The sequence below is a fragment of the Lineus longissimus genome, chromosome 19 (assembly GCF_910592395.1).
Source record: "Lineus longissimus chromosome 19, tnLinLong1.2, whole genome shotgun sequence".
In the NCBI taxonomy this organism is placed as follows: Eukaryota; Metazoa; Nemertea; class Pilidiophora; order Heteronemertea; family Lineidae; genus Lineus; species Lineus longissimus.
Window position 1 is genome coordinate 105,920 of NC_088326.1, and position 13,351 is coordinate 119,270.

General features: G+C 42.4%; 2 protein-coding genes across 9 annotated transcripts; one reads left to right on the forward strand and one right to left on the reverse strand.

The window, feature by feature from the left end:
• Window positions 1-295: 295 nt before the first annotated feature.
• LOC135503137 (TAF5-like RNA polymerase II p300/CBP-associated factor-associated factor 65 kDa subunit 5L) lies at window positions 296-5,416 on the reverse strand. 2 transcript variants are annotated; one of them, XM_064796515.1, is made up of 12 exons: window positions 5,093-5,416; window positions 4,202-4,368; window positions 3,869-3,987; window positions 3,545-3,674; window positions 3,283-3,401; window positions 2,855-3,047; window positions 2,347-2,520; window positions 2,077-2,183; window positions 1,772-1,853; window positions 1,547-1,658; window positions 980-1,359; window positions 296-856 (listed from the first exon to the last, which is right to left on the reverse strand). In XM_064796515.1, the coding sequence occupies exons 1-12, from the start codon at window positions 5,165-5,167 to the stop codon at window positions 736-738; spliced, it is 1,779 nt and encodes a 592-aa protein (XP_064652585.1). In that variant the 5' UTR covers window positions 5,168-5,416; the 3' UTR covers window positions 296-735. The 2 variants fall into 2 exon arrangements, with proteins under 2 accessions (XP_064652585.1, XP_064652586.1); XM_064796516.1 differs by lacking the exons at window positions 3,869-3,987; window positions 5,093-5,416 and having other exon boundaries at window positions 4,202-4,287.
• Window positions 5,417-5,455: 39 nt separating this feature from the next.
• Window positions 5,456-10,302, forward strand: LOC135503138 (RCC1-like G exchanging factor-like protein). 7 transcript variants are annotated; one of them, XM_064796521.1, is made up of 10 exons: window positions 5,456-5,481; window positions 6,004-6,394; window positions 6,656-6,785; window positions 6,920-7,161; window positions 8,313-8,415; window positions 8,569-8,679; window positions 8,965-9,123; window positions 9,300-9,473; window positions 9,768-9,853; window positions 10,085-10,302. In XM_064796521.1, exons 2-10 carry the CDS (start codon window positions 6,044-6,046, stop codon window positions 10,160-10,162), a joined length of 1,434 nt encoding a protein of 477 aa, XP_064652591.1. In that variant the 5' UTR covers window positions 5,456-5,481; window positions 6,004-6,043; the 3' UTR covers window positions 10,163-10,302. The 7 variants fall into 7 exon arrangements, with proteins under 7 accessions (XP_064652591.1, XP_064652590.1, XP_064652587.1 ...); XM_064796520.1 differs by having other exon boundaries at window positions 5,458-5,532; XM_064796517.1 differs by having other exon boundaries at window positions 5,462-5,866.
• The last annotated feature ends 3,049 nt before the right edge of the window (window positions 10,303-13,351 follow it).

Sequence of the window (13,351 nt, forward strand, 5' to 3'; positions counted from 1 at the left end):
CATGAAGAGACGTGGTCACCATGGCCAATGTTGGTCCTCTGAACACATTAGGGACAGGTAAAGTCTTGGGGTTGAGAAAGTGTAAGGTGCTGGTGTAACACCATCACTACACCAACCCTGGACCACCCTGCTCAGTGTTGGGTAACACTGTTTGAGGTAGGAATCGACAGAGGCTAGTTCCTTATGTGCATCACTGACACACGACATCTGCAAGAATATTTCAGCAGAAATAAACAAATATAGAGAGTTTGTTAAAAATATATATATATCTGTAATAATATTAAAGAGAGTAAAAAATGACACTCCTGATCGTATCGGGATACATAGCACTTGTACAAGGTCTCAAGTATAACTAGTAAAGGAGAACCTAACATGACTTATGTGCTGTGTTTTATTCTTCAACTTGAAGAGTTGATGATCTGTCTCCAGATGTTCAGCAGGCACATAAACTAATACTACATGACATTCTTCAACATGGCTTTGTTCAAACCCTCTGTCGATGTGAACTGACCTCACAGCCTGACATGTTTCTCCTGATGTTGTTTACAGGGTATTTCAATAAAGGATACCATACATTCATGCACGAGGGCATGCATGAGGCCAGCCATATTGCCTTGAAATTCAGAAAGTCTCTCGCTGGTTGGCACATCAAGATGACAAGCAGCTGTAAAATCTCCAGCCCGAGGCAGTACAGTAATCTGACTAACAGAGCAAACTCCTCGTCCTCAATGACAATCACGACTGTATTGCTCCGGCTGCCAGCAATAGATTATTCTTGGTATACTCCATGTACTGAACGGTGGTTGACTTGGTCGGAAATGCACCGAGGAGCTCCGAGGATGTGTGACCGTCTGAGCTGAAACAAGAAGAGAAGTGGACCATTTACTGATTGCTTGATGCCCGGACACGAATACTGATTGTTGGAGCTGAGTGATGGGTTAACTGTAGCTTCTCTTCCCTGCCTATCATATCATCTTACCTGGATAAGGAAGACATTGACCCTGACAGCACGTTACTGTTGATTCCCTTCTTCACATCCCATATACGTAGAACACAGTCTAATCCACCCGAGGCAAGCATCGAGCTGTCCTGATTGAAACACAAACTATGAATCGTATCCGTATGACCTTTTAATTCCTTGAGAAGTGATCCGGATGCTATGTCCCATAACCGGATGCGGCGGTCTTCACCTGCCGACGCGAGATAGCGGCCATTTGGTGAGAAAGCGAGCGCCAAGACGCTTGCACGATGTCCTTGTAATAAGCGGACCGTCCGTCCGGTCTGCACGCTCCATAATCTCACTGTTTTGTCACCGCCCCCAGAGGCGATGTAGCTGCCGTTTGGATGGAATTGCACACACTGGAAAGAAAGGTTCAGAGAGATTAAGCACGACCACTACACCTCTATCACTGTTGATATGAGAGCTGGCACAGATTAGCAGGCTTACAACAGGTTCTGACATCATGTGCTTTAACAAGTTCAAAACTATTTACGGGCAAACTGACATAGCGCCAGACATTGTGAAGAAAGGAACTGGTATACTTACATCAACATCAAGTGTGTGACCCACTAAAGTTTTGAGTGGAAACACCCGATCTGTCGTCCATAACCGCACCGTCTTGTCTTGAGAGCCACTGGCGAAATAGCAGCCAAGATCACTGCAAGATGCAAGCATCTGTCATTAGATGATGCTGGAGTAGTCTTTCTACTTGTACAGGTATCTTATAACTAGAAATAATCAGAGTGTACAGCTGGGTGTATACATACATACCTTATTGCAATATCCCACACAGGGTAATTATGGCCACTGTATTTCACTATGTTGGTGTGGGTATCCATACTCCATAATCGTACTGAAATTGAAGGTGAAAGACGTTTCAGCACAGAAGACTTATGGAAGGTACACGGAAACGCCACTGCCCATTTCATTGAGAGTTGTAAGTCACAAGTGACCTATAGTAACTCTCCAATTACTGTTTTAGGGATCAACCCATAATGTTGAGATCACAAGGTCAAAAGCGTCACCCGATTTGTATGAGAGTTAATGTAATCACATCAACAAAAGACAAGACTCACTTGTTGTATCTTCTGAACAGGATAATAAATAGCGACTATCGTTGGTGAAGCATGTCTTATAAACAGCGCCACTATGACCAGACATCTTCACCATTTCTTCATAATGACTGAAACGAGAACACATAACATCTTTCTGAAGAGATAAGACACTTGTTCTCACAAGATATTGTCAGGTTGCAATCACTGAATTTGCTTGAAAACAAAGCTTAAGCTAGCAAGAGCTATGAAATCATTAGAACAGGTTTTTCTCAACAAACAACCGATATTCACCTTTTCTTCGTCTCTTCCTCCAGGTAGTCACCACTGAGATGGATCTGAGCAACATCGACCATCGTCGCTCGGGAGCTGAACAACTGTGGTGTAAGGCTCCATAACTTGATACATGATTCCTCAAAACCTCCGCACAGGACTTTCTTATCCGGTGAAATAGTACATGAGGAGAGACTGAAATAGTACATGAGGAGAGACTGAAATAGTAAAGATTGATGTCTGAAGTTTCTGGTTTCTTCGCTATCTCTGCATTTTCTCTAGCGATCGTTGCAATCTACTAGGCTGGAAACTGATTAGATTCATAAGCCGAGAGCCTTCTGTCTTTGGTCAGGGAGGAGAGAGCCTTCCGCCTTTGGTGAGGGAGGAGAGCCTTCCGTCTTTGGTGAGGGAGGAGAGAGCCGTTTCTCAACTGGGCGACATCATCTGCCCGTGCTGGTCGAGGTGTAGATAAGCCTAGGAGTCAAATGTACCTAACTTCTGATAGTGATCGTAACTAGGTAAGCCTTACCCCTGATAAGTATTGATAAAGGTATAAAATGATATGGATGAGAGGCACGGTGGACCATTCTGTACACGGTGTATACTCTTCTTCAGTGATGTAAGTGATGACACCTTGTTCTCTGTTGTGGAACTACTCGTTAATTGTGAGGCATCGAGTTTGTATCCTCCATCTTGGAATTCAACATGGCAGTTGTTGTTGTCTGAAAGATGAACAAGATAGTGATCAAGAGATAGCCTAGAAACGTCACACAAGGAAAACAGATAGCCTAGAAACATCACACAAGGAAAACAACAGTTTTGGTTGAACGATACAGTCTCAGATTTCCTCTTCTGATAAAGGAGAGCTGCATAGCCTTTAATTCATCACTGGCCAACTTTTTAAAAGGATCCATGGGAATAAATCGAGCCATTTCTGGAAACACCGACCTCACCCACCTTTGACCTGTATATGTTGGTTGAAGATCTGTAAGAGCACCATGTTATCTTCTCCCTTCAGATAGCGGAACAGATACTGGGTGGCTTCGGGACTCAGTGGCAGGGAAAACCGATGCTCTCTGGAATAGATAATAGCAGAATCAGCCATCACGTCTGAACACTGCGACAGAACCATTCCTCCTCTACAAGAGACGTTATCTTACTGACACGCATGTTGCTTAACTGGATTCAAACCAAATGGTAAAGGGAGACAGGAACTTACCTAAATGCAGTAATAATCTGGTTGTTCATAACATCTTCCTTGGTGTAAACCTGCTTCAGAGACTCGAGGATTCTCATCTTCTCGGGACCGTTAGAGAACATGGCATTGTAACGGCTGAAGAATCGATGTGCTGGAAAGAAAAAGTTCATGGCAGCTTAATGATATACGTTCCATTTTGTGGATGTATCCTTCAAATGTCAAGTCATATTCATAGACATAATCAAAACTTCAACCGAAGGTCTCAAACAAGCAAGCAGCATGTACATGTAAGAGAAGAACATCAGAATCCACTCCGAACATGTTCAGATATGAAGAAGGCCTCACCAGGAGTTTTATGTCCATTGCAGATCAGCTCAAGATAAATGTGGACAAACACAGGATACAACACCTCATACAACTCTCCCTTGATTGGTGAGACAGCATCGTTGATGAAGTTCTTCAATCTGCAAGATGAGTTCAGATTACAAGAGACAATCACGACAGATATGTTCGACTCGAGCGAAGGAGCGAAGATGCCCTGGCATGGGAATGGAGCAATGCATGTTTATTATTGTGGATTCATTAAGCAATAACATTGGTCAACATGCTGTTGAGAATCTCAAGTCTACCAATGAAATGAATTCAATCATTTGCATCTCTTTCATTCTTTGTGCTCACCTGACATATTGCTGATCACAAGCGGTCACATCACCCGAGATATTGCTATACGAGATGAAGTTGCTCACACTACCTTCTCCCTGTAGCGTTCCATGAAGGGCCATTTCTTTTACACTCTGCTTCAACTTTACTTCACGCTTGTTTATTGTAGATCCTTGCTCTGGGTCCTGTAAAGTTTAAGTGGACATTTGAACAGGATTTATCTTGCTACTGAAGATTTCCCCTAGGCTATGAGATAACGTTTGATTCGTTCAAATGCTGCAGACATTGATAGCCAACACAAACATACATGGGCCTACTTTATGTTGCCTAGCTATGGCCAGTCAAAGTTCGAGATTAACCGATATAACTGGAGACATTAGACAAGACGGAATGGTGTTGTCAACGGTTATGTCCAAGTAACAAGCCTCTTACAATGATTACAGGCCGACTACGCCCGTCCCCAACTCGGACCACCAACTCAGACCACCAACTCTGACTGCCTGTAGGCCTATACTCGAGCGGTATACAAGCCCGGAGCAACTGCAGAATACCCGGGACACTCTGTGCTAAATGATAGGAATGTGTACATAATGTACAGAGGGACAGAGTGTACATAATGTACAGAGCTACTACTGTCCCGGTGTAACATCTGTGGTTGTTCCCCATGTTTCAGTGTTTCCAAACAATAGGCAGCTAGAGAGACCATGACTTTTCAATAGGGGGGATACACAGAAAAACTCGTCAATCTATTTTTGAGCGTTCCCAAACAATGAGGGGAAACACTCAAAAACAGAAACACTCAAAAACATTACACCGGCTATTCTGGAAGTAAGCCCAGTTGCCCGAGTTGGTGGTTTCGGAGCTTTCACCATTGATCAGCTTAGATTCTGAGCAAACTAATTGAGTTACCGTAGCGCTGTAGTGTCTTCTCTTGAGATACTGTCCAACGGTATTCTGTACATGATCCGCTCTCACTCGTTTCATGGTGAAAAGTGACAAAAATTGGCGAAAAGTTTGAAATCAGAAAAGTTTGTCACCCATCTTGAAAGCAAACCGCAAGACAAATTCTTTAGACGGCGATTTTCTAAAATTGATATAGGCCAAAGAAGATGAGTGTCAGATCCCAAACTATAATGAATAGGTATGGTATAAAATATACTACAAGATAGTACTAAGATATAAATAATCGATAGCTGTAATGTATTTTTTCCAGTGGGCCACATTTATTTATTCTCTACAGATGTTCCGTAGATTTACTATTTTCCAAGATGTCTGCGACCATGAGCATTCATGCCGGTGTAACAGTAACAAATGCCCCCTGGAAAAAGTGTCCGGCCCTATTGTATTCTGTAATATGGTTCTATAGAGACCCTGACCGTCAATAGGTCAGAGATTGCGCATAATAGAATCCTTTGTTTCCCGGGCATTCTATCCTAGGGCATTTTAAACTTCTACACCGGTGACAAATGGACTCTTTCACCAGTCTCCTCCATTCACTCATTACAGAGACTGGTACTTGACGGCAATTCACTCGTCATGAACTCGATTTGGGGGCGAAAGCCACGTGCTTTACTGCAGGATGGGTAACCTCGATCCAAGTGAATGATCTGGAATACCAGAGCGCTCGGTATGACACTGACAGTCCATCCACTGTCTGCACTGAAAATGTATGGCTCGCCTCGGGTAAATCAACGCGGTGGATAGGGCCGAGGTTACCAGGACTTGGTGACAAAATATTCGAATAAAGTCAACTTTCCTCTACTATTGATGAGTGATCTGAGTTATCTAGATCTTGATTAAACTCTGCATTTGTATTTCAGAGAATAAGATAAGAACGTTTGAACATAGTCGACTGAAAAGATGATGCATCAGACTTTTTCCGCAACTTCTAGAAAACTTTTACAAAACATATCCAACCAGTTCAACCGAGGATCTCAATCTTTGGAGCCATGCCTTCCTGTCCTCGCTTCATTCAAGAGGAATGCCCAAAAGTGGAAGAAACGTCTCATAAAGAAGGAAGAGAGGAAGGAGACTGTGTATCAGCATGCTGGCGAGAACACCAAGCGAGCAGATCGGGTTTACGCGTGGGGCTATGCTGGGACTGGAGCCCTTGGTGTTCCAACATTCGTTGAACCAGAAGGAAACCAGAATCCAGTTATATCACGGAATCGACCTTATCGCCTCAGACGTCTAGATGAGCACAATATCAAGGTAATCGATTCATTAATCATCTGACGTGAAAATGAGAGGCCTTGGTCGTCTGTTACCGTATTTCATATTGTGGCCCTTTCTCCTCAGCGCAGCAACATTCTCTCCGGATAACAAGTTTTCTTCCAACCAGCAGGAGGAACAATATCAAAATGATCAATGCCAAGTCTACAAAAAGTACAACCTATTTGAACAGTCATGGTTAAGTGAGTAAATGGACACCTTCAAAGCTGACAGTCATACTATTAATGATATTGATTTCAGGTAAAAGAAGTTGCATGTGGTTTTGGCTTCACCCTGTACATGTGTAAAGCTCCACAAGGACCAATGTTGTTAGGGTGTGGAATCAACACAGACTCGCAGTTAGGATACATGCAAGGCAAACATGGTCAAGGTAAATCTGGGTGAAACTTCTCAAAACCATTATAGCAATTTTAAGGCCCTGACCCTGGTGAAAGTAATCTATTTCATCACATCTGGACTCGACTCTGCCAGCTTGGTATTCATCATCAACATGATCATTTCCAGGCCGTTTAGATTATGTCATCTCACCAGCTGAAATCAAACTTCCCTTTGTTCATCCAACCACGACTGAGGTGAGACTAGCAGCAGCAGGACGGGCTCATAGTGTCCTGGTGACAGATAAAGAGGGCGCCTTCAGTCTCGGGAATAACAGCTGTGGCCAGTGTGGGCGGACGGTAGTTGAGGGAGAAGAGTTCAGCGGCAGTCAGATTATTAATAAAGTGCCTGTACCCGGTAATGTGGAACAGGTAAGGACAATCACTCAACTATTAATAAAGTGCCTGTACCCGGTAATGTGAAACAGGTAAGGACAATCACTCGACTATTAATAAAGTGCCTGTACCCGGTAATGTGAAACAGGTAAGGACAATCACTCGACTATTAATAAAGTGCCTGTACCCGGTAATGTGGAACAGGTAAGGACAATCACTCGACTATTAATAAAGTGCCTGTACCCGGTAATGTGAAACAGGTAAGGACAATCACTCGACTATTAATAAAGTGCCTGTACCCGGTAATGTGAAACAGGTAAGGACAATCACTCGACTATTAATAAAGTGCCTGTACCCGGTAATGTGAAACAGGTAAGGACAATCACTCGACTATTAATAAAGTGCCTGTACCCGGTAATGTGGAACAGGTAAGGACAATCACTCGACTATTAATAAAGTGCCTGTACCCGGTAATGTGAAACAGGTAAGGACAATCACTCGACTATTAATAAAGTGCCTGTACCCGGTAATGTGAAACAGGTAAGGACAATCACTCGACTATTAATAAAGTGCCTGTACCCGGTAATGTGAAACAGGTAAGGACAATCACTCGACTATTAATAAAGTGCATGTACCCGGTAATGTGAAACAGGTAAGGACAATCACTCGACTATTAATAAAGTGCCTGTACCCGGTAATGTGAAACAGGTAAGGACAATCACTCGACTATTAATAAAGTGCCTGTACCCGGTAATGTGAAACAGGTAAGGACAATCACTCGACTATTAATAAAGTGCATGTACCCGGTAATGTGAAACAGGTAAGGACAATCACTCGACTATTAATAAAGTGCCTGTACCCGGTAATGTGAAACAGGTAAGGACAATCACTCGACTATTAATAAAGTGCATGTACCCGGTAATGTGAAACAGGTAAGGACAATCACTCGACTATTAATAAAGTGCCTGTACCCGGTAATGTGAAACAGGTAAGGACAATCACTCGACTATTAATAAAGTGCCTGTACCCGGTAATGTGAAACAGGTAAGGACAATCACTCGACTATTAATAAAGTGCCTGTACCCGGTAATGTGAAACAGGTAAGGACAATCACTCGACTATTAATAAAGTGCATGTATCTGATCATCAATGAATCCTGGGACACATTATATCTGTGTTTGTTTTAGATTTCCATCCCTTTGCAGGTTGTCTGTGGCAACGAGCACACATTGTTCCTGACAGAAGATGGAGAGGTTTATAGCTGTGGATTAGGTGCAGATGGACAAACAGGTAAACTTCTTCCTCCAAGTGATATTGGTATTCGATTCCCACTTTAAAGGTTTTCTTCAGGCCTGATGCCAATGAGGCAAGGAGTGTCTTCCTGATAGAAGATGGTACCTGCCTTGAAGCTTGTCTCCCTTCAGCTCTTTCCTTGTTTTGCAGGTCTTGGCCATTATAACTCTGAGAGTAAACCAACGTTAGTGAAAGGAGACATTGAAAAGGAGAAGATAGTTCAACTAGCAAGTGTGGCAGAGACGGTCATGGCCATTTCTGGTAACTATATTCAGTCAAATACATGTACTTCTTGCTTACAGAATTAAAGAAAAAAGTGAAATTCGCTTTCCAGCTTACATCCTGTTCAAAGACTATCTACAAGGACTTGGACTATCTAAATGTTGTTTGCCTGTTAGAGCAAGTCAGTGCCGAACATGAGCTAACCTCCTTCTATGATGAGCCTCCTTCTATGATGAGCCTCCTTCTAATATGAGCTACCTCCAATCTCATTTTCCACATTACACTACAAACTGACGAGGCCTGTGATTTAAAATTTCATTTCAGAGAAAGGCGATATATTTGGCTGGGGGAACAATGAATACAACCAGCTGTCTGTGATCACTGAGGAGATGCAGGTTAACGTGCCGAGGCATCTACCATTCAAGAATGTGGGAAAGGTTACAAGAGTTGCTGTTGGTGGAACAATATGTGGCATCTTGAATGGTAAGTGATGTCCCAGATGTCTTGTTTAGTTCCCCACATGTTCATGTTGGACTTTCAGTTGATTTAAAGATCAAGTCGATCAAAAAGACGTCGCCAGAGTTGCTGCCAATGAGAGTCGGCCTTTGTTGAATTGTCAATTGATCTTGAAGGTTGATTACCCTTCTCTTTTGTTGCAGACGAAGGCCAAGTTTATGTGTGGGGTTACGGAGTACTCGGCAAAGGACCAAAACTAGAACAGAGCCATTCACCGACTCTGATACCCGAGATTCTTTTTGGTCGGAACGAATTCACATCAGATACAACTGTAGTCGACCTGAAAGCTGGCATGCATTATTTCGTTGCTCAAACAGGTGAGTTTGATATTTTTCTGTTTTGACCTTGCTGTGCAAGTGGACTGGTATTCCTGGTACATGAATTACATATTAAAAGAAGTTTAAGTTTTGGGTTCATAGACAATAGGCTATCATCCGACTTGACACTTCCCATCCTGAAACCTCTCTGTGGAACTTACATGTAGATGAGCTGGTCATTCAGTGCTACAACCTGAGCATTTCTGAGTTGTACACATTAATACAGTTCAGAGCTGGGTGGAGTCAGGAGAGTTAGACATTATAGATGTGATAAGCTTATTACTTCAATTTCAGACACGAATGAACTTTACTCATGGGGTAACAACCGACATGGTCACCTTGGATTGGGACATGCCGATGCTCAATTCTTCCCCTTCAAGGTCAGTAGACACGGCGGAACAGTCAGGACGGGCCGGTTGATATTGTTCAAAAGCCTTTCCTTCATTTAAGCAACATGAAGTGCCAATCCATGGTTTTTTCAGCTGGATGACCGGGGACAAAGTGACATCTTGAAGCTACGCCATCAGCATTAAGTTTACCGGGATAGGGCCCGACCTCCCATCAGTGAGTTCTCGCTCACAATCCTAACAAACTGATTTCATCGTTTGCAGGTCTCCGTTCCGGCTGAAGTGTTCAAGTTTGCTTGTGGAGTTGATCACATGGTGGCGCTAACCAAGGCCTTCGCTTGAACGAGACGTCAGAGGGTGTTCATGAGACTAACCCTGGACAGGAGACTATCTGAACTTGGTTAGTGCTGGCCTAGCATTATATCTTGTGACGCAACCCCTCTTTACAATGATGTGTGTGAGGTTACTTGCCAATAAAGAGAATCAAGACTATTGATATCTATCAAAGAAAAGTTGTCAATTCATCATTTCATGTTCTTGAAGACGGAGCCAAATAGGGTGCCGATCAGGGACATTGTCAGGACTGGGGACATGCTAGAGGGAAATTCCCTTCAGCTCAGTCAGTCGACTGGTGGCCTTACACGCCAGAGGTCCCGGGTTCAATCTCGGCAGGGCCTTGGTGTTTTTCATCTGTTTCAAGGAGAAGCCAGGAGAATATGGAAATCCAACGAAATTCGGAAGTCACATCCCTGGCTTAGTATATATCAAGTTAACACAACAGAACGAGATGATTTTACATATTTAGAAATGGTTTCTTTATTCGTTTGAAAACTGACATAAACACTTGGTTGCGACAAGCGGGTAAAACAGATCTTTTACACCTGATGTACACTGTACAGCTGCTGGGAGTTAAAGGGACAACTTGAGCGTGGGATTTGCCACCACCTGTCGTCTCGCAGCCGACTTCTGATAAAAGATTTTGCTCATATCGTGTGGCAGTTTTGGACATGACTTAATGCATTACAGTCTGTGCACTGTTTATTGTGGTTATGACAATGATCCCAAGCAGAGAAGATACGGTCCTGCCCGAAGATATTTATCATGTTAAAACAAACATATCTTAGGTCCAAATGGTCCCTTTAACAAATGGAGAGATTCTTAATGACGTATCAATGTCAAGAAAGACGTAGAACGGGGAAATATTTGCTTATGATGTCACCGAAGAAACTAAGAGGCCAATTTGGGGTAAAAATCAGCCCTTGAGGTTCACACAACAAAATAGTGGATGAGGTGGGAATCTTCTCTCCCGCAATGTACAGCTGAGGCTCAATACAGAAGCGGACTTAACACATCAAAATGACTGATCAATATATTGGTTTATATTAAAACACTATGTACAGTTACACAGAAAGCTGGCTCCTCAATTCTCAGATCAATTCTTGATGGAGCCACTGCACCCATTCAATCAATTACCGCACCTATTCACAGTAATGTCAACAATATGTGCAGCCTTTATATTTTGTGGTTTTGTGAACTTGTGGCTTTGGCGTAGTATTAGTTTGGCGTTTTGCCGAGCCTGAAACTCGGGTTTACAGCTGTCAAATGACCACCTTTTCTGTTCACTTGCTTCAGAATGGTTGAAGACATTCCATACATTCTTTGAAGGTAAAATAGAATAATCATATCCAACTATGGTTCACAATGATGTCGGTGCTGGACTCAGCATAAATGACTGTGAACCGAGAGCTCTTCTGCCTATGACAGTGAACCTCTCCACCAACTAACCAGCTGATTCAATCAATGAATGCGTGTATTTAGTACTCAATAACAACCAACTAACCAGCTGATTCAATCAATGAATGCGTGTAATTAGTACTCAATAACAGTGGTCCAAACTTTTGGAGACAAAATACGCCTGTACAAAATAAATAGAGGCAGAAGAACAGACTACACCATACAGCACTGTATTTATACTATTTACAAGTGTAATCAAGGTATATACATCTCAGGGCAAAGTTGTCAAAGGTGATCAACTGTGCTGAAATCACTAAATTCACCTTTTCCACATCAGCACACCTCGTTGCCAGGTAGCAGAAATTCACCGAGTTATAGGGTCAGCCTTTGTTGAACATGCCTCGTCACTATATCTGACCGCATTACTCGGCAAAGTTCCCCCGTGCATCACCAGGTGAAGAGAGAGAGGTGAATAAAGTTAAAAGACCAGGACACTCATCCGATTTCTGTCAATCAAATATCATAAAATCTCTAATAAAAGTTGTAATAATCGCTTAATTGTTGGCTGCACTTGTGGAGATTCAAATGTTGCCCAAAAGGACAAAATGGCAGTAAGGTGATACCTTGTTAAGCGAACCTTTTATTCCAAACTTTCTGAGCGGCTGTCGGGAAACTAATTTTTTTTTTTTTAATTTCTGAGAAAATTTATGAGAGGAGGCAATAAAAAAATTATTTTCACAATAAATTTTTCCAAAACAAGTATTCTTGCCCGGCATCCCAGGTCACAGTATCTACACCAGACCATATTCACAGTTGACAGTGGTTTATCATCTTTTTTGGCCGATGGGAGATTGTTGGCAGCGCTCATTAAATGCAAGTATCAGTGTGTGACTTGATCACTCTTCTCCCAGGTCAGCCAGACGCTTGGCAGGTTCACAAACTCACTGATTTCTATTTTCGAATTAGAAAAATTACTTTACTTCCAGTGCTTCTTAATTTCATAGAGAATTCAGTCTCTATAGAACACACACAGAATGAGAAATCTTTTGGAGGCTATATATACCTACTTTTTGCCAGGAGGTACACCTCACCCCTTTCATGAGAATATGGTTCAACCCACCAATTTTTGAATGTTTATTAAGAACATTGCATTATATGTGATACGGACTGTACCATAACGTTTCACAAGGGGTTAATAGGCAGTAAGAAAACTCATGGCAGGAAACAGGAAGTGCTACGAACAAAGAACGCAGAGCTGAGGTAACCATGGCAACGTTGTAGAAAGCTTGCTACAGCATTCCAGGGTACCTCAGTTTATATCAGTATGCCTGGAGCATACGTTTCCATGCGTGGAGCATGTCCGAGGAAAACGTCAACAACATTATGAGAGGTTATATGTTCATCAGTCTCCTTTGGACCAACTTGGTGACCGTCCATATCAATGTCACTGTGCATCACAGTAACAATGCTCAGAGTGATTCTGACCCTTGTTAGACAGGGGTTTTCTTCATCTTCCTAGGACCCTTTCATTTGATTGATAAGATAGGAGATCTGGACCTTTCTCAATTTTAAGTAAAATCAAACAGCTCCTTTAAGTTGACACCCCTAGCTTTTGGAATGGACTCTCCAAATGCATATAACTGGAAGTGTCCATTCAAGAAAATGGGTGTGAAAAGTGTTTACTACATGACATCAAATGGCAGGTATTGGGTATAAGTTGTCAGATCTCCAATTCAGTTTGGCAGAACGTACACTTTAAAACAACATCCTTGAATGATTGTCCAAAATGGCAGTCAC

What these genes read in the sequence shown, in the direction of transcription:
- LOC135503137 (XM_064796515.1), bottom strand. Translation starts at nt 5,167, where the DNA reads ATGAAACGAGTGAGAGCGGATCATGTACAGAATACCGTTGGACAGTAT. An exon ending in CAATGGACATAAAACTCCTG is followed by an intron (nt 3,675 to 3,868) that starts GTGAGGCCTTCT and finishes TTTTCTTTCCAG; the next exon opens with CACATCGATTCTTCAGCCGT. An exon ending in CTGTTCAGAAGATACAACAA is followed by an intron (nt 1,854 to 2,076) that starts GTGAGTCTTGTC and finishes CTTCAATTTCAG; the next exon opens with TACGATTATGGAGTATGGAT.
- LOC135503138 (XM_064796521.1), top strand. Translation starts at nt 6,044, where the DNA reads ATGATGCATCAGACTTTTTCCGCAACTTCTAGAAAACTTTTACAAAAC. An exon ending in TAGATGAGCACAATATCAAG is followed by an intron (nt 6,395 to 6,655) that starts GTAATCGATTCA and finishes TATTGATTTCAG; the next exon opens with GTAAAAGAAGTTGCATGTGG. An exon ending in AGGTGCAGATGGACAAACAG is followed by an intron (nt 8,416 to 8,568) that starts GTAAACTTCTTC and finishes CTTGTTTTGCAG; the next exon opens with GTCTTGGCCATTATAACTCT.